At 35.3% G+C, this 20,684-nt stretch overlaps 1 protein-coding gene across 2 annotated transcripts in view; it reads left to right on the top strand.

The window, feature by feature from the left end:
* SNX7 (sorting nexin 7) overlaps window positions 1-20,244 on the top strand; it is a 100,384-nt gene extending 80,140 nt beyond the window's left edge. For both annotated transcript variants that reach the window (XM_046023469.1, XM_046024188.1), the window contains exon 9: window positions 19,795-20,244. In XM_046023469.1, the coding sequence (XP_045879425.1) occupies window positions 19,795-19,881 (87 nt within the window). In that variant the 3' untranslated portion in view covers window positions 19,882-20,244. The remainder of the gene's footprint in view (window positions 1-19,794) is intronic.
* Window positions 20,245-20,684: the final 440 nt, after the last annotated feature.

Below are 20,684 nucleotides of genomic sequence, written 5' to 3'. Positions count from 1 at the left end.
AAGTTGAAAGATTTATAAAGCACATATAAATAAAAGCTAACAAAAATCCAGTATATTTGAAGAGATAATAAAACAACAACTCTCCATTTCCACAAAAAGAGAAGTCTGGGTATATTCTCTTTTCCAGTGAGAGATGCAAAAGTCCTTCCTTTACCAGCCCCAAAAGCAGTGCTAACCAAGCCTTAGTTGTAGCCCCTATAATTCTAAACTGACTTAAGTCAGGAAGATCAACAGACTTCTGCTCACCCAGGAGAAATGCAGACTGCTTTTCTTTCCTAGGTAAATACTAAAATTAGTTTCAGAGAAAGTTTTGGGGAATACTGGAACAATGACATCTGTTTCCAAAGTAGTTAACCTCTGTAATTTCTGATACATACCATATACAATCATATAATAACTGCTCAGGTCTTTGTGAATCGCCTTTCTTGTAGAGAGAAGGGTAGGAGTGCCAGAGACTTCCCAGAGAGTTATTTAATATCATTTTGACCCAGTTTGATCATATTTAATATCATTTGACAGGTAGTTTTTGAGCTTTCCTTTGACATGTTGGGACAGAGGCATAGTAAGTGGTCTATATTGAACCATTTAAAAGTTATTTTTTATATTGGCAGTCTCTTAGGATGAAACCAAGTAAACAGATACTTTCTTTAAAGTTAATGTGTCTTGGGACGCCTGAGTGGCACAGTCAGTTAAGCCGCTGCCTTCGGCTCAGGTCATGATCCCAGTGTCCTGGGATCGAGTTCCACATTGGGCTCCTTGCTCATCAGGGAGCCTGCTTCTCCCTCTGCCTCTTCCTGCCACTCCTCCTGCCTGTGCTGCTCACTCTCTCTCTCTCTGACAAATAAATAAACATAAAATCTTTAAAAAAAAAATAATAAAGTTAATGTGTCTCATCTCAGCTTCCTAATAAGAACAAAGAAAGTGGCTATAGCTGGGAATAATTCACTTATCTCAGACAGGGATTTTTAAATCCATGTCAGGGGATTTAAAATATATATATATTCATGCCTCATACCATTTACTAAAGTTGGTACCTGACCTGATCCCTAGGACCCAAGAAGACAGATTTCTTGATGGTGCTAAAACAGCCCTTCAGACGAGTCTACATCTTTAAAACTCTTTGAAGAATGTTTCAGAATTACATTATATACACTCCAGGATTAAGTAGATTCCCACTGTGTGTAGACTAGATTTCCTGGAAAGCAAATACACCAGCTTGAGAGGCTAAGATGCTTAGATTTCTAATCAACCTAACAATTTTTATACCAGTTAAAATTTTCAATCCATTACATTCTTGTGTCCACATAAACTACTTTCTTACTTACTGGAAGTCACTCACTGGGGGTCTGAATGTTTGGATTAGCTAATTCAGGCTACATCACACCACTTCTATGGACCATCCAATTCATTTAGGGGTTGTCATCTTCATCAAAAAGAAAACACCAAGTTTTCATCCTACTGCCATTAAATGGCAACCCATTGAATACCTAGAAGCTTTCCCTTTGTGTTTTTAGTATAGAGACCAACACTACTGATTATTTAATGAGTCATCTTGTCTTCATCTTTACTCTCTAGGCCATGGAAAAAATTTTTTTCGTGAGCACTCAGTTCTTCTTTTAAATGGAATCTAAAGATGTACAGTAAAAATGATCAGAGCAAGGAAAACAGAAATGATTAACTCTGTTTCCTAAGATTTTAAAACTTTGTATTCTCACTGTTTGATGAGAGGCTTCACCACTGATTACAGAAATAAAATCATCCGTGAAAACCTTAGAATGTTCATGGAAGGCTATTACAGTTGTCTGTTAGTTGTCTGTGGGGAAGGGTATCTGGAGATGAGCTGCCACAGGTGCCAGGAAGCTGCCTACTCAGTTTATACTGGGATTCTTGGGTAAGTGAAGAGGTGAGAATCTGAACTGAGGGAAAACTACATTAAAGACGGTGTATAAATAACTTCTTAAAATCAACTGTTGCAAATAGAGGAAGTCCCTATGTATAGTTCTTTGGGTCTCTAACTGTTGCATATTTGGGGGATAATTGATCAACAGTCATTTATTTCCATTGATTTTACTTTGGCTATCTTTGATTATGACAGTTCAGTAGCGGAGTGCATTCCATCTAGGTTATACGGTTTCACTTTACCAGGGAGGTTGGCAACACACCCTAGCACATTTACATTTCCAAGAAACTCTTTAGGAAAAAAACCTATTCACCGTTGTTTAATGTCTCAGATTATTTGCTCACAGAAGCATTTATGGAATAAGCAAATATTTTTTAGAAAAGACTTAGGGAACTAACAGAAATGTGAAACTTTTAATGCTCATTAGAACTTTTACTGGTAAAACCGTCTGAACTGTAAGCTTATAGAATAAATGTCAATTCTATATGGCCTTAAAAGACTGCTCTATTGTAGCCAACTACGTTTTGAACTTATACCTCAATAATCTGATACAGGTTTTTGGTGATACAGGTGAATGTTCCCCTGCTATTGCAAAATATTATCCCCTACATTGATGACGGGGTCCTGTTTTCATATTCCAATTGTAAATCTACCTCTAACTAGTTTTTTTCCGAAGAAGTCTTTATACTCAAGCCAAAATTATTTTGTAGTAAAATCATCTTCAGCATGTGAAATAATAGTATACTTTGTGGAGGACAACTCTAGGTCTTTGTCTTGGTGATCACACTGAAATTTCTCTCTTTCAAATTTAAGTTTTATGAGAACCATATTAAGGTCTTGTTATGCTAGAAGACACTTCTGACTTAAAAAAACAGAGTAAACTAATTATCTACATCTTTCACTAGCTATTCAAAATACTGAATTCAGTCCTAATGATGCATTTTGAAAGTAACATTGACAAACTAAGATGTAATCAGAATAAGGTTATGGTGATAATGGTCTTAGAAATGCATCTTCATTCAAAAAAATAGAAAAGAAAAAAGGTATTTGGATGGCAGTCATGGAAGAAGGATTACATGGTTTTTTTTTTTTTTTAAAGATTTTATTTATTCATTTGACAGACAGAGATCACAAGTAGGCAGAGAAGCAGGCAGAGAGAGAGAGGAGGAAACAGGCTCCCTGCGGAGCAGAGAGCCCGATGTGGGGCTCGATCCCAGGACCCTGGGATCATGACCTGAGCCGAAGGCAGAGGCCTTAACTCACTGAGCCAACCAGGCGCCCCAGGATTACATGTTTTATCGTTGCGTCAGATAATATATCTAAAACCAACTCTTGGAAATTGTGTAATTTGAACTCACACACAAAACTATTTCCTATGTGTTACAATTTTCTAAATTACATTAAATTGCATTGTAAAGAAATAAATTCCTTGCCACTGGGAGGTTTTAAGCAATTGTTGAGTAACGTAAATCAGTAATTCTGTGTATACTAGAGTCTCTCAATGCATTTTATGAAAAAATAGTGTTTTGTAATGTTAATGAGTGATACTTTTTTAAAAAAAGATTTTATTTATTTATTTGACGGAGATCACAAGTAGGCAGAGAGGCAGGCCGGGGGTGGGGGTGGGGGCGGGGAAGCAGGATCCCTGCCCAGCAGAGAGCCCGATGTGGGGCTCCATCATACAACCCTGGGACTATGACCTGAGCCAAAGGCAGAGGCTTTAACCCACCCAGGTGCCCTAATGAGTGATACTTATGAAAGAAAAAGTTCTGTAGTCAAGAAGTTTGGATTAAATGAAGTTCAACAGGTTTATTTCCTAAAGACGTTCTTAGCATACTTTATGTGCTTACATGGTTTGTGAATCCGAAGATACAATTTCCTTGACTAGATCAGCATCTCTTCTTGAGGGAGTAGCATGTCATGGAACACAGCCTGGGAAACCTGGAGTAACTATGTTGATCTCTAAAGTAACGCTACTTAACGTGTGCACTGATGCACAGTCCATAAGTTGTTTATTTAAAAGATTCATAACAAGATCAATCAGAAGTTGAAACTAATCAATTAAAAGCTTCTACAGCATTTAGACATCACCCTGACATCCAGGTAGTTGACTTGTTATGTTGATTAAGTACTGGCCAATTAAGTATTGGCCAGTTTCGTTTGGCTTATACGGTGACTCATGTGGCGTGCACTGCAGACCAGTCATGCTTAGTAGGATCACTCAATGGAGCTTGGGGATTGAAAGTAAGAGTTGTATTCGTCACCATCGATAGTCTGAGAAGCACTGCTCTGAAGGTCCTTCCATTTTCTAAGAGTCCGCTCATGTCTTAGGCTTAACATAGTGCCTTTCTCATTTAAAAGTTTATACTCTATTTAATATTCAAGTATTATATAAAGTATATAAAACACAGTCAATTTTTTAAATACTCAGTCAGTTATAGAATTAAGTTTAAATGCAACAGGGTGTAATTTTTATTCTAAAGAAACCTTAAAATCAATCGTCATTTTTAGAATTCCAAAGTAATTATGTAACTAACTACTGTTGATCCTTGAACAACACAGGAGGTGAGGGGTGCCAACCCTTCAGGCAGCTAAAAATCTGGGTACAACTTTTGTCTCCCCCAAAACTTAATTGCTAATAGCCCACTGTTGGCCAGAAGCCTTACCAGTAAAATAGTTAACACATGTTGTGTAAGTCATATATATTATATTCTGTATTCTTACACTAAAGTAAGCTAAAGAAAAAATGCTATTAAAATCATGAGGAAGAGAAAATACATTTACAGTACTGTCCTGTAAAAAATCTGCAGATAAGAAGTCGCATCGGGCTCTCTGGTCGGCAGGGAGCCTGCTTCCCTCTCACTCTCTCTGCCTGCCTCTCTGCCTGCTTGTGATCTCTCTCTGTCAAATAAATAAATAAAATCTTTAAAAAAAAAAAAAAAAGAAGTCTCATGTAGTTAAAACCTGTGCTGTTCAAGGATCAGCTGTATCCTGTTGTTTTATTAAGTGGGAATTTCTGTTTTGAATTGTACATTCAAAAACCATAGCTACAGCTCAGGTTTTCACCTAACCATAGACATCTTTTGTTAGGTTTCTGTAAGTTTTGAAGATTTTTGTGTACTTCAAGTTTCTCCTTTCTTAAAAAACTTATCTTAGAAATATTCTCATCAATCTCTTATATTCTGTGATATTATTTCTCAATTATATATACAAAAGAAGTTAAGTTAGGTATGAAATGGACATTTATGCTGGAGCATAGACCATCTGTGCCTCTTTCCCATCCTTTGGATTAAACGAGTTTTTCTCTTGTTAAGCTAATCAAGGATTTGAATAGAAGATTACATATTTATAATTTCTAAAATCATCTAGTTTCTGAATCAAAGACTTTCATCTTATTGTGCTTTGTAAATGACAGACTCTAGTCTTCAGACCAATAATATGTAATTCCTGTAAAGATAAGGAAGGGATTTAAGACACACACACATGCACATGTACACACTGCATGATATAACATCTTGAAAAAAGGTGATTGAAAAAAATTAAAGTTGGGTATCAGGATGGTTGCCACTAGCTAATTGTAAAATCTTTTTTTTTTTAATATTTTATTTATTTGACAGAGAGAAATTACAACTAGGCAGAGAGGCAGGCAGAGAGAGAGGAGGAAACAGGCTCTCTGCAGAGCAGAGAGCCCGATGCGGGACTCGATCCCAGGACCCTGGGATCATGACCTGAGCCGAAGGCAGCGGCTTAACCCACTGAGCCACCCAGGCGCCCCTAATTGTAAAATCTTAATCGTGTCTTCTCTAAACCCAGTTTTCTAATCTGTCAGTAGAGGTATTGATAATCCTCCCCTTCCCCACCACTATCCACACACTGAGCTCATAAATCTTTAGGAGAATAAAATTAGAACACATGTGTGAAATGCTTTAAAACAATGCACTGAAACATCATAGCTATGCCTTGATAATTTTTCAGTAATTCAAAGGTAAATGTGCTCTTTTTTAGTTTGCTGTACTTTCAAGGTATGGTTAAACAAACGCAGATAAGCTTGGTGTTTGAAATGTCTGGAACTAAACTGGACATCATGCATATTATTGGTCAAAAACTGATGATAAGGAATAGGAAAGTATGAATTGAAAATATTTAAATTTCACATTTTGGCTCTTTTATTAATTCTTTTGCTAAAGTTTTCTGATGTATTAGACCTTTTGCAGCTCCAGTTTTCCCATATGTAAAACTGAAAGAAAGGGAATAAATTATATCCAAGCATCTTTCTTTTATTTTTTTCAGCATAATTTTTTTTTTTAATATTATGTTAGACTCTTTCTTTCTTTAGCAGATCTTAAGTTAGAGAAGCCAGACTAATAGGACAAAATAATAAAAACTTGGACCACAAGATGGCGTTTGTAGCTAATGAGTCCTTTTGCATTAACTGTAAATATTTGCAGATTTATAAATCAAGCTTATTACTTATATTCTTGAGAGATATGTAAAAGTAATTTTTAGAAAAAATATGCAAATTCTGTTATTTCAAAGTTGTTGATAGTTCTAAAATTATAAATTGGCAGATGATTCTTAAAAGCTGAATTTAAACTTTTCCAAAAATGAAATATAATGAGCAACTTTGAGCTATTACAAAATAATAGAAGTTGCTTTCCTCTAGCAACATCATCTCTAATTTCTGGATTGATTACATTCACAATTTAAAATATGCAGTTCCTGTAAGTTTTCAATACTGTTCTGAATCTTAGGTTTAGCTGGTAAAAACCAATTACTGAAATGTTACACATCCCATTACCCTCATTTTAGGCATGATCTACAATTTTTATAATGTAATTTATTTTGCAGTGAAATTGGCCTAGTACAGAGATGTTTACCAATTTGAGCTCCAATGTTTCCTCAAATGTAGGTGGTGTTATTTGTGCCCCAGATTATTTGAGATAGCATTAAAATACTTAGAGGACTTTCAGTCATATTTTTCATTTTTAATTTATTAAAAGACATGCAATTATCAGGGTACTGCCTAAAAGATATTTTTAGATTAGTGGGAAAAAACTAGAAACACAAAAACTTTTGGCTTATTGTGGAAACTTCAGTGGTTAAAGCTGGGCTTTTATCACATTTCATAATGAGAGGTTTCATTGTTATTGTTTTAGGCAGATTTATAGTTACTTTATATCATAGAGATATAGAAGTAGTATTTTATTATTTTGACTTATGTGATAATTTGGATGAAACTAAATTTTTCATTAGCTGTTCCACAAACAAGGTGGTAGCATTACTGGTGGAGACATCAAACTTTAAAGATTTTATTTATTTATTTGACAGAGAGAGATCACAAGTAGGGAGAGAGGCAGGCAGAGAGAGAGGAGGAAGCAGGCTCCCTGCTGAGCAGAGAGCTGGATGCGGGGCTCGATCCCAGGACCCTGGGATCATGACCTGAGTCGAAGGCAGAGGCTTAACCCACTGAGCCACCCAGGCGCCCCGACATCAAACTTTATATTGACATTGCATGTTGGCCAAGAGCATGGCTCTGGACAGCCACAACTTGTAACTTTGAGCTGAGAGAGCTCGAAGACTTTATCTTAGTGAGCATCAGTGTCCTTGTCTATAAAATGCTAAAAATAATAGTACCTCCATCACAGATTTGTTTGGGTATTAAAATATATCTGTATGTATGTGTGCATGCATGTATGGAATGGAATAGGAAAAAATGAAAGAAAATTCCTAGAAGCAAAATTTAGTATTCCCTGTAAGTCACTAAAAATAAATTATTTTAAAGCTTTTAAAGTCATAAACATCCTTCTAGGAGTCTTGTGCAGCTTATTCCTTAAGCCACACCTTACTCTACTTGAGCCTGAAATTGCCATGTAGGAAATGTTTCAAAGTTGATAGATTATGATAGATAGATAGATAAAAACATACGTAATATCCTTGGCTTGGCCTTATTGAAATAAGATTTCAATAAATGTAGATTACCAATAGAGCAGCAATAGTAGTCACTGAAAATATTTCTCATTCGTTTATGAATCATCTCTTTGGAAATTATTCGTAATGAATATTATGAAAAATAATATAAATATATAAAACTAATATATAAATAATATATATAACATAATGAAAATCATCTTGTAATATCAGAGACTGAGGAAAGAGGTAAAATTTTATGTTCAATGCATTTCCACACTGTGTCAAGCCAAGGAGAGCAAGACAGTTTTATAAATTGTGTGCGATATCATTTCCTGACTTCTTCCAGTTAGCCCCTGGAAATATTCACTTTCAGTTCTGGGCTCACAATTAATGGACTTATACAGTCCAGGCCCCTTATTTTATGAAGGAGTAAACAGGCCCAAAGCAGTAAAGGTATTTGCTTGAAGTCACACTGCGGGACAGAACCCCTTCATACCCCACGAGCCTGAGAAAATACGGATTCTTAAACATGCCAGCTTTCATTGGAAGCTACCTTGTATCTATAGAAACACCATTCTTGTCATCATTCATTCTCTGGAAAACTTGGTCACATCTACTTGTAGGATGATTACACATTTACAAGAACTGAAGAGACATTTCTCTCTTTTTTTTTTTTTAAGATTTTTTATTTATTTGACAGGCATTGATCACAAGTAGGCAGAGAGAGGGGGAAGCAGGCTCCCCGCTGAGCAGAGAGCTCGATGTGGGGCTCGATCCCAGGACCCTGGGATCATGACCTGAGCTGAAGGCAGAGGCTTTCACCCACTGAGCCACCCAGGCGCCCCACATTTCTCTTTTCTAATGGCGGATTCTCATCAACACCTTTGCTGAAGTAGCATACAGATTTACTTTCAAACCCAGTGTTGGAAATTAAAACTTATTTCCTAAATGTTCTTGTCCATGTGTTTGAGAAGTTTTTAAGCATGTGTATAGGAACAAAAGGGTTTTTGTTTACCTATTGGGTCTGTTCCCCCAGCTCTGGCTCACCTTCCTCACTGTACAGCTTCATTTTCCAGTCCTGCCCTTCAAAGAGAAGCTACAGTTTTTGGCCTGTGGCTACAAATTGGGGCCACCTGGGGAAGACATGCTCAGTTAATGAGGATTTGTGATACATTTACTTTTTGGTCAACCACCATCCTGCCCAGTAGCCTATACAGCATATTTATTGGCTTGCTTTTTCTGCAGTGAGGCACAAGAGGCAGCGGGGAAAAAAAGCACTGAAATCTATAGGCACGGTTTTCTTAACTATAAGAAGCAATTCCTTGATTTTCTCAAAGTATTGTTGTATCAAATAAAATGATAACGTGTGGAAGATTAGGACACACTACTCAACTTACAGTGGAATTCCTGTTGTTGATTCTCTGACAATAACATGAGAATCTAAAACTAGAATGAGCTGCTGGGTCTTGCTAAAAGGTCAGGCCAACAGTGATGCTGGGTATTTTCGATTGTTACTCCAATTTTGATAGATATTAGCTTGCTTCACTAATTGTAATGATTCAAAAGTGGAAAAAATCAATTCCTTGCTAGAAAGCAATAAGAAGCCAAATAGCAGAAATATCTTTTTAAGAAAACACAATTTACAATTATAAGCAAGTCTCACACTAGGTTTTGAGATTATGTTGCTATTGTTTTGTTTTTTTGCAGTAGAACTTTAGTATTTTTTTAAATTATTTTTATTAACATATAATGTATTATTTGCCCAAGAGGTACAGGTCTGTGAATCGTCAGGCTTACACACTTCACACCACTCACCATATCACATATCCTCCCCAATCTCTATAACCCAACCACCCTCTCCCTACCAGCCTCCTCACAGCAACCCTCAGTTTGTTTTGTAAAATTAAGGGTCTCTTATGTTTTGTCTCCCTCCCAATCCCATCTTTTTTTTTTTTTTTTTAGATTTTTTTATTTATTTACTTGACAGACAGAGATCACAAGCAGGCAGAGAGGCAGGCAGAGAGAGAGGGGGAAGCAGGCTCCCTGCTGAGCAGAGAGCCCGATGAGGGGCTCCATCCCAGAACCCTGAGATCATGACCTGAGCTAAAGGCAGAGGCTTAAACCACTGAGCCACCCAGGTGCCCCCAATCCCATCTTATTTCATTTTTTCCTTTTCTATCCCCCAAGCCCCCGACTGTGACTCTCAAATTCCTCATATCAGGGAGATATATAGAGAGATATATAGAGATATATATCTATATATAAAATGGAATACTATGTTGCTATTTTTTTGATGACTCTTAATCTTCTCCAATGATCACAGTCCTGGACACAGTAGATACTGAACTGAAGTGCTTAACTACATGATACAAACAATCCATTTCTTGAGTCTTTGCTTGGTTTTTCATACTTAAAACAAGAAAGAGAAAAGAGATTTTTAAAAGAGTTTTAGGGATTATCTTTTATTATTTTAAAATAAATTAATGTACATTAATTGGATCAATGTACAAATATCAGGTAACAGAGTAATATTAAATATTGGCAGGAGGGGACAGTTGACATATTTACTTTGGGGGAAAAAAATCTATCAAAATTCCAAAAGAGGTCTGGTAGCATCAGGACCTACCTAGTTCAGGTTTAGAGAGCAATAGAAGCCAGGATGTCAATTAATTAATATTCAGGTTGAAAACTGCAATTTTTGTGACGACCAGCATATTTGTATATGTAGTTCAATACATTCGTTCTCTCTAATCATCTGCATTTACTGAGCACTTAATGTATCCCTATCATGTATTAGCTAGGTCCTCTTCAAAGCATTCGTGTGCTCCTAGAAATACGTAAAGAATTTCCAAGAGGTATGTAGGGAATACGTTTCTAAACAATCCACCTGCATATACACACTTTCCAAAAATTTTTTTGGCTTAATACCCGCTGCGTTCATGCATTTTCTTAATCATCTCTCTTTCCAGAATTGCCCTTTTCCCACTAGGTAAAAGGTATCTCATCTTGATGGCCCAGTGACATGTTGAATGTATCCTGGTGGTCATTCAGGAGATTAGTTACTTTCTATTTGTTGATGAATAAGTATTGGCTGTACTACTTACCAGATTTGTAATATCACAGATGTACTTAACCTTTTGTGCCTCAGCTTTCTCATCTGTGAAATAAGATAACGTAGCAATCATTGTAAGGTGGTCATATGAAAGTAATGGGCAATAAAGAAGCCATTGCAGTGCCTGAGCAAGGATTCATATTGATACATATTGCTGTGTTATGTTATTTCTACATGTGGTAACATTCTAGAACTCATATTTCAAAATACATCAATTGTTTTTCTTCCTGTGGTATAGTAGATGGTAAAGGGAGAGTTCCGTAGCTAACTTGTCTTTTTTACTAAGTGTCCCTGTCCCATTTAGGACTTAGTTGAGAAATGAAAATGTTAATTCACAACAGTAATCAGTGTGGATATCTACTGAAATCTTCCTCAGACATTTATTAAACTGGGATAGTTGAAGCAGAATAAGACAATAGAAGTTGCTTCACGGGAGAATTAATGCCATCTTTGGTGTAATTTGGATCACTTATTTGACAGGAATTCTAAATAGAGCAGACTGCTCAGAATTTCATTTTGAATTTTACCTTGAGGACTTCAGAAGTTTATTCAAATGATAGTTTGGCAGGAGTTATCAGAAAGATGTGATATCTCCTGAAAGCAGTAATTGCTTTGGGCTGCCCTGCAGGGTTACCAGATAGTAGAATTGTGTATGGATTTGCAGAGGAGGCCAGAGGGCTCTAGTAGAAATGAGGTTCACAAGGGAAACAGGGATTTTCCCAGATGCAGTGTATGGTCTGCTCTCTATTGTGCCACCGGTCCCCATTAATAACGTCCCTTGTTTTGCATATATTGTAGCTAGAGACTGAAAGTGATTTGTATTTTGGTATTTTTCTGTTTCATGCTTTGTTTAGACATAGAATTTGGTGAAGGAGATTTTTGAGTATATGTAAAGCTGAGTTTTACTTCCTTTTTTCCCTTGGGATTGAAAAGAAATAAAATACTAATGACAACTAATATTTAATGCATGTCTGCCTATGATGTTAACTTTAGGGTTTTTGTAGGTGTTCTTCCTCAGGTGGGGGACATTCTTCCCAATTCCTGATTTGCTGACAGATTTTTTAAAATCAGAAATGGACATTATAGTTTGACAAATGCCTTTTCTATGTCTATTGAGATGATATTACATTTAATACAGTTAATTACATTGATCAGTATTTGAATGTTAATCCAGTCCTACAATCCTGGGATAAACTCCTTTTGGTCCTGATGTATAATTCTTCCTTTTCTTTCTTTCTTTCTCTCTCTCTCTTTTTCTCTTTCTTCCTTTCTTTCTTTCATTATGTTATGTTAGTCACCATACAGTCTAATGTATAATTCTTTCTATAGATTTTCTATAGAAAGTAATCTATTTTCTATAGATTTTCTTTTCTATATATTGCTGTATTTGCCAAAATTTTGCTTAGAATTTTTCTATGTTTATGAGAGATACTGTAATTTTCTTCTCTTACACTGTCTTTGGTTTTAATAAATTGGAAAGCATTTTATGTATTCAATTTTCTGGTAGAGTTTGTGTAGAATTAATGATTCCTTCCTTAAATGTTTGATAACATTCATCAATGATGGCCATTGGGCCTAGAGTTTTCTTTGTGGGAAGATATTTAACAACAAATTCAAATTCATTGGTTATCTATTTTCTGGTATGAGTTTATGTAGTTTGTGTCTTTCAGGGAATTGGTCCATTCCATTTAAGTTGTTAGTGTATAGGTATGAAGTTTTTCATAATATTCTTTTATTTTCTAAAGTAGAATCTGGAGTGATGTCACCTTTCTTATTCCTAACAGCTGGAAATTTGTGTCAGTTCCCTTCTTTTAGCTCTGGTTAATTATTATCACTTTTATTAATCTTCTCTAAGAGCCAACATTTGGTTTCACTGATATTTCTGTATTTTTACTTTTTCCTTAAATCACACTCTGATCTTCTCTCTTTCTTTTTCTTTCATTCTTCTTTCTCCCTAGTTCTCCCTAGTTTAGGTTTAATTTGTTTTACTTGTTTGTTTGTTTATTTATTAGTTTTTAGTGTGGAAACAAATCATTTATTTAAGACCTTTCTTCTTTTATTTTTTTTTAGCTTCTATTTTAATTCCAGTTGGTTAACATACAGTGTAATACTAGTTTCTGGTGTACAATATAGTGATTCAACATTTCCCTGCATCACCTAGTGCTCATTGTGAACCTTTCTTCTTTTCTAATAGATATTTAGTGCTATAAATTTCTATGTACTGCTTTAGTGACATACTGAAATTTTTATATACTGTGTTTTTATTTTCATTCAGTTCAAAATACTTTCTGTCTATATTTCCTTCTGATTTCTTCTTTGACAGAGGGTTATTATATATGTAAGTTTCTTGTTTAGATTTCAGATATTTGGGTATTTTTCAGATCCCTCTCTATTGCTGATTTCTAATTTAATTCCATTATGTCCAGGGAACAAACTTCATGTGACTTGACTCTTTAAATTTACTGAGATTTCTTTCATAGCCTAGAATATGGTCTGTTTTGGTAAATGTCATATGTGCACAAGAATAAACATGTATTTTCCTTTCTATAGGTATCAGTTAGGTCAGCTTGATTGATAATGGTGTTCCAGTTTTCTGTATCACTGCTGATTTTCGGTCCACATGTTCTATCAGTTCTTGTGAGAGACATGTGTCAAAATCCATTATAATTGTGGATTTGTCTTTCTCCTTATATTTCTATCAGTTTTTTTCATGTATTTTAAAACTCTCCCATTATATAGATATAAATATTTTAAATTATGCCTAGATAAATTGATGTTTATCATTGTGAAATAACCTTTATCTCTAATAATAGTCTTTGTTCTAAAATCTATTTTATCTTATATAGCCACTCTAGCTTTCTTTTGACATGTGTTTCATAGTATATATATATATTTTTTGCCCTTTTAATTTAAATGTATTTGTATGTTTTTCTTCTAAGTGGAATATTGGTGGGTCTTGTTTTTTATTTAGTAGGACGATCTGTGTCTTACTGGAATATTTTAGCTTATTGACATTGAAATTGATTATTGATATGGCTAGATCTGAGTCCATTGTTTTGCTCTTTTTTTTTTATTTGCTCCATCTCTTCTGTGCTCCCATATTCTGCTTTATGCCTCCTTTTGGATAGTAGACAATTTTGTATGATTTCGTTTTAGATCTTTTTGTTGGTGTTTTAGATATGCTTTTTATTTTTTAGTGCTTATTTTCAGGTTTATTGTTTATAGCTTAATCTTATCATCAAGTATATTCAAGTAATATTATACCACTTCACCTATCATTTAAGAACCTATAATCATGTTTCTCATTTTCTCTCTCCTGGCCTTTATGCTCTTTTCATCATATATTTTATTTGTACATGTATTATAAGCCTCACAAGGTCTTGCTACTATTATTATTAATAATCAAGTCGTCGATTATATTTTAAATAAATTTAAGGAATATATTTTTCTTATTCCCTATAATTGTCATTTTCTGTATTCTTCATTCCTTTGAATGGATTCATATTTCTATCTGGTCTCATTTTCTTTTTGCCTGATTAAAATTTTTTTTTAAAAAAACATTTCTTGTAATATGGTCTGTTGGTGACAAATTCTTAGCTTTTATATGTCAGAAAATGTCTTTATTCCATCTTTGTTTTTGAAGGATATTTTTGCTAGGCATAGAATCGTATATCTTCTTAAATATTTTTTCTTTCAGAACCTTAAAAATATTACTCTGCTGTCTTCTTACTTACATTATCTCGGATGAGAAATACTTATCCCTATTTTTCCTTCTTTTGTATGCAACATCATTTTCTTCTGTCTTTAAAGATTGTCTTTATCACTGATTTTGAGCAATTTGGTTAGAAAGTGGCTTGATGCATTCTTCCTCATGTTTCTCATGTTTAGAGTTTATTGAGTTTCTTGGATTTGTGGGTGTGTAATTTATCAAATTTGGAAAATATTGCCATTTATATTTTCAAAAGTTTTGTGCACCCCACCTTCTCAGCAATGCTAATTACATATATATTATACTACTGCAAACTGTCCTCTGGCTCACTGATGCTCTTTTCCGTTCTTCTCATTGATCTTTTTTCTTTGTGTGTCTGCTTTCAGATGCTTTCCATTCCTGTGCCTTCACTTACACTAACTTTTTTCTTCTGCATTGGTCTTACACGTTATTAATTCCATTCATTATATTTTCTCATCTCACACATAGTAATTTTCTTCTCTAGAAGGCTAGTTTGTGTCTATTCTTCATTTATTCCATGCCTTTACTTAACTCTTTGAACAGCTAGGACACTTTTATAATAACTCATTTAATGTCCTTGTCTGCTAAATCTAACATCTTTGTCTTCTGGGTCAGTTTCTTTTTTTTTTTCCCCCAAATTTTTATTTAAATTTCAGTTAGTTGACATGCAGTGTAATATTGGTTTCTGGTGTAGAATTTAGTGATTCATCACTTACAGACAACACCCAGTACTCATGACAAGTGCCCTCCTGAAACCCCATCATCCATCTAGCCCATCCTCTCTCCACCTTCCCACTCTAGTAACCCTCGGTTTGTTCTCTATAGTTAAGAATCTGTTTTCTAGTTTGTGTCTCTTCCCCCTCCCCTCAATGTTCATTTGTTTTGTTCCTTAAATTCAACATATGAGTGAAATCACATGGTATTTGTATTTCTCTGATTTACTTATTTCACTTAACATTATACAGTCCAGCTATATCCACATTGTTGCAAATGGCAGGATTTCACTCTTTTTTATGGCTGAGTAATATTCCATTGTATATAAATTTCAATTGATTGATTTTTCTCCTCATTATGGGTTGTTTTCTTCCTTTTTATCCTAGTAAATTTTAGTTAGATGCCAGATATTATGAATTTTGTTGTATGTTGAGTATTTTTCTATTCCTATAGCACTTAATTTTAAGTTGCTTGGACAGAATTTGATCCTTTAGGGTCTTACTTTTAAGATTTGTTAGGTGGTACTTGAGCATCTTTTAGTATAGGGCAAATTATTTCCCAATATTGAGGCAAGGCCCTTCTTTATATTCTACCCAATATCTCATGAATTATGGGATTTTCCAGTCTCTTTTAGTGGGACCCTGTACTATTCCAGGCCCTGGAAGAACATGGACACTGTTCACTCTACTCGTCACTGGTGGCTTTTTTCCCAGGCCTCAAGTAGTTTGTACCAAAGAGGACTCCACTGAATACCCAAGGGAGACCCACCACAGATCTCCAGAGTGCTTTCTCTGCTCTCCTTCTCTGGTACTCTGCTCTACGAACTCTCCTGCATTACTTTTCCGTAGACTCTTAGCTCCATCTCTTCAACTCAGGCAGTCTGCCTGGTTACATCTAAGTTCACCTTCTTCCACCATGGCCTGGAAATTCCCTAAAGGCAATAAATAGGTGTATTGGTGTGCTAAGACTGCCGTAACAAAATACCAATACGAAGTGGCTTAAAATACTAAGTGGCTTAAACAACAAAAAATTATTTTCTTGCAGCTCTGGAGTTTAGATGTGCAAGATCAAGCTGTTGGCAGACTTGGTTTCTTCTGAGGCTTTTCGTCTTGACTTTGCAGATGGCAGCCTTCTCCCAGTGTCCCCACATTGTCTTTTCTCTCTGCTGTAGTTGCTGTAGTCTTCTTGTATAACCAGTTTCCTCTTATAAGAATACTACTCAGATTGGATTAGGGCCTGTCTTAACAGCCTCATTTCAACTGGATCACCTCTTCAAAGGCCTTATATCCAAATACTTTCACATTCTCTAAGTACTTCAACAAATGAATTTTTATTGTATTAATTTTATTTTGTTTAATTTAACTTCAGTTTTTAACATATAATGTATTACTGGTTTCAGAGGTAGAGGTCTGTGATCCATCAGTCTTATGTAACACCCAGTGTTCATTACATCCCATGCCCTCCTTAATGTCCGTCACCCAGTTACCCCATCCCGCCACTCCCCTCCTCTCCAGCAACCTGCAGTTTGTTTCCTGTGATTAAAGGTCTCTTGTGTTTGTCTCCCTCTCTTGTTTCATCTTGTTTTATTTTTTCTCTCTTCCCCTATGATCCTCTGTTTTCGACAGATGAATTTTGAAGTATCTTGCAATGTGCTTCAACAAATGAGTTTTGGGGACACAGTTCTGCCCATAACAGTAGGGTAATCATAGAGCTCAGATTGTTTTTATCATGTCTCTCAGGGATCACTGTCCTTTGTTGCCTGATGTTCAGGGTCTTAAAAACTGTCATTTCATATATTTTTTCTTATCTATCTATCATCTGTATTTTTTTTAGCAGAAGAGTAAATCTAGTCCTTATTACACCATTTTGTCTAGCAACAGAAGTCCTAAGCCCAAGCACTTAACCAGTGGACCATACATTATTCCTTACATTGCCCTTCTACAGACATGAACAGAGATTTACGGGCTTTCTCCTACTAGGAAATATTCATTAACTCATTCTAGTCTGATTTAGATCCCACGGATATTTATTTTTATCATACCTTGCAACTTCATAGACCCTGAAGTTGATTATATTTGCTTACTTATATCCCTTTGCTAAATCATAAGTTCCATGAGATCAAGGATTGTGCCCCAGAACCTATCATAGTGCCTGATATTAGTAAGAACTCAAAAATATTTGTTGAGTGAATAGATATTTTATGTCACCCCCTACTCTCAAATTATGTATAGTTTGGGCAGTTATAAAAGACATAGATCTAAAAGTTGAAACATAGATCAAAGGTATTTATCTTTAATGCCTTCTCATGGGTATAAGCATTTAGATGTAAAGACATCTCCTTCTTCTCCAGTATCATGTCAGAGGAGGCCCCTCTGCCTGCCAGGTGGTCCCTGTCATAGCTACCTGGCTTTCTTTTTTTTTTTTTTTTTTTTAATTTATTTATTTTTATTTGTTTATTTACAGCATAACAGTGTTCATTGTTTTGGCATCACACCCAGTGCTCCATGCAGTACGTGCCCTCCCTATTACCCACCACCTGGTTCCTCAACCTCCCAAGCCCCCACCCCCCCGCCGCCCCTTCATAACCCTCTAGTTGTTTTTCAGAGTCCATAGTCTCTCATGGTTCATCTCCCCTTCCAGTTTCCCTCAACTCCCTCTCCTCTCCATCTCCCCATGTCCTCCATGTTATTTGTTATGCTCCACAAATAAGTGAGACCATATGATACTTGACTCTCTCTGCTTGACTTATTTCGCTCAGCATAATTTCTTCCAGTCCCGTCCATGTTGCTACAAAAGTTGGGTATTCGTCCTTTCTGATGGAGGCATAATACTCCATTGTGTATATGGACCACATCTTCCTTATCCATTCATCCGTTGAAGGGCATCTTGGTTCTTTCCACAGTTTGACGACCGTAGCCTTTCTTTCTATTCCCTCACCTCTCCTTCCTTACCCCTATTTTATTTTGTTATTTCTTCATCCCAATGAAGTAGATATTATTATTGTACACCCAAAGCAGAAAATCAGAGAGTTAGTAACTTACTAAAGAGTAAAGGTAAATCCCAGAACTGATTCATCACAGTAGCTGATATTATGCTTCATGGTTTATACTTGGCTTCCAGTATGCTAAAATTTTTAAATCAAAAATATCCCTTAAAGTCTTGATAGACTTAATTATTCTTATGAGACCTATATTATCCTAAGCCTGACTTTCAACATACATATATCACAAAATAAATACTCAACATTTTACCCACTAATTTACTCAGTTTTTTTAAATTTGGCAATTAAGTCTTCCACAGTATTTTCTACTGTTCTCATGCAAATATATAGTTTTCTAGCCTTATTATTCATTTCCTCTTCAAACTATCTCAGAATCAAATCACTGCATATACCCTTTATAAAAACCTTGTTTGGCAAAATGTTTCCCATATTCTAAATCTTCAGTTTGAAAAACTGTTATATATACACATATATATCTACATGTATGTACATATGTGTGCATACACGTACATGCACGCGCACACACACATAAGTCCATATGTACATACTTTCTGGAACACAGAGGATTTATAATTTGGGAGGTTTAAAATTTTGAGTTTGTACTGTGTTTGGGAAATTGCTGGTTCTCACTTAGTACTTGTCAGACATGGACATATTAAAGCTCTAAGAGGAATAGAGGATAAAGAAGTGATGTGAAAGTAGTTTAGACAAGTAAACCAGTGTTAATCAGTCCAACTTCAGTGTATTATATAAAAAAAGATATATATGTATTTGTATATAGCAATCTATCCACATTTGCAAAAAAAAAAAACAACACCATGATTTCTTTCCTAATTAATATTAGCTCATGCTGAATATATGTTAGAGTAGGTTTTAGAAGAACCCTAAATATGTGCAAACTATTAAAATTATGCTGTGGATAAACTTCATACAGATAACTGAGACTAGGCCTAGGCAGGTCAGTACTAGGCAATATCACAAAGGTGGCCACATTCCTGTTGGCGTGTCTCCACCACCTTCAGTTTCGTCTGATCCTTTTTCATCTCCTGTGGCACATGAATGACCAAGTTTCACCACCTAGTCCCGAGAGACCATTATAATACATTAACGCCTGCCTTCTCAGATCCAAATGGTTCATCTTTTCCTCCATAATTTAGCAGTTTCCTTTCCTGAGAGTGGGGTAATACGGGATTTTTTTTTAGCAAACTAATTCATACTCATTCTTTTAACCTTTTATTTTCTTATTATCAATAGTATCCCTCATTATAAAATAAAATATGTAGAAAACAACAAGGATTCTGGTTTGCTGGTGGGAGAGAGGAGCAGGGCAGATTGCTCTAGGAGCAAATACATAAGGATTTATTAATCCTTTCACCGCTGAAAGTTAACTACTGTTGATCTCCTCATGGTGTATTTCCATTATTCAGTGCCTTGCTACCTGGGAATCCTTCCTTGCATCACAGACTGACCTCCACATGGAAGAAACCTCTGAAGATAAACCTGAATCCCACTGAGGACTTCCGTGTGATCTTTGGGAGACAGCATCTATTAACCAAAGTTACTCTTTCTGGATGGGGTTTGTCCTTTATGAAATGGATGAAAAATGTTTCACACTGTCTGGAAAACCAACAGCTTGAAACTCAGGTATTCCAGATAATTGATATGAATTTGGAGATATATATATATACAGATAGATAGATAAATAGACAGATATCTGTATCTATCTATCTATCTATATATTTAGCTTAGTTTTTATTTTAAATTTGTGTGCCAATAAGTACATGTAGAAATTTTTTGCCCAAATGTTTGTTTGTGGAACATGTCATTTTAAATATATTATGAAGACTCATAAACTTTTAATAAAAAGTTTAATATGAAATGACTGACTGTGGTGTGTTCTTTTTGTACCAGTAGCTCCAGCCTCTGAAGCAGATTCTCATAAGAATTCAGCATGTTCCCAAGTATACTTTGAATTCACCTTTATTTCATCACAATTTTCTCTAAAATACTACTCACTTTGACATTAGGATCTTGAAATAAATATATAAAAAGTAATTTACTATTATTAAACATTAATGATAACTGTCCACAAGTTGGTTTGGTAAGAGTAAAGTAATTGTTTTTCACAATTGAAAAAAATTACCGAGATACATTGACATTATTCTTTGAGTTATTAGTAATCCTATGCAACCTAGTAATCAAGTAATAGTGGCCATACAAAGTGATTTCATATTTATCTTTTTTTTTAAGATTTTATTTATTTATTTGACAGAGAGAGATCACAAGTAGGCAGAGAGGCAGGCAGAGAGAGAGGAGG

Source organism: Meles meles, chromosome 1 (assembly GCF_922984935.1).
Source record: "Meles meles chromosome 1, mMelMel3.1 paternal haplotype, whole genome shotgun sequence".
NCBI lineage: Eukaryota > Metazoa > Chordata > Mammalia > Carnivora > Mustelidae > Meles > Meles meles.
Note: the sequence above shows the minus strand (reverse complement) of the source record. Positions and strands in the feature narration are given on the sequence as shown.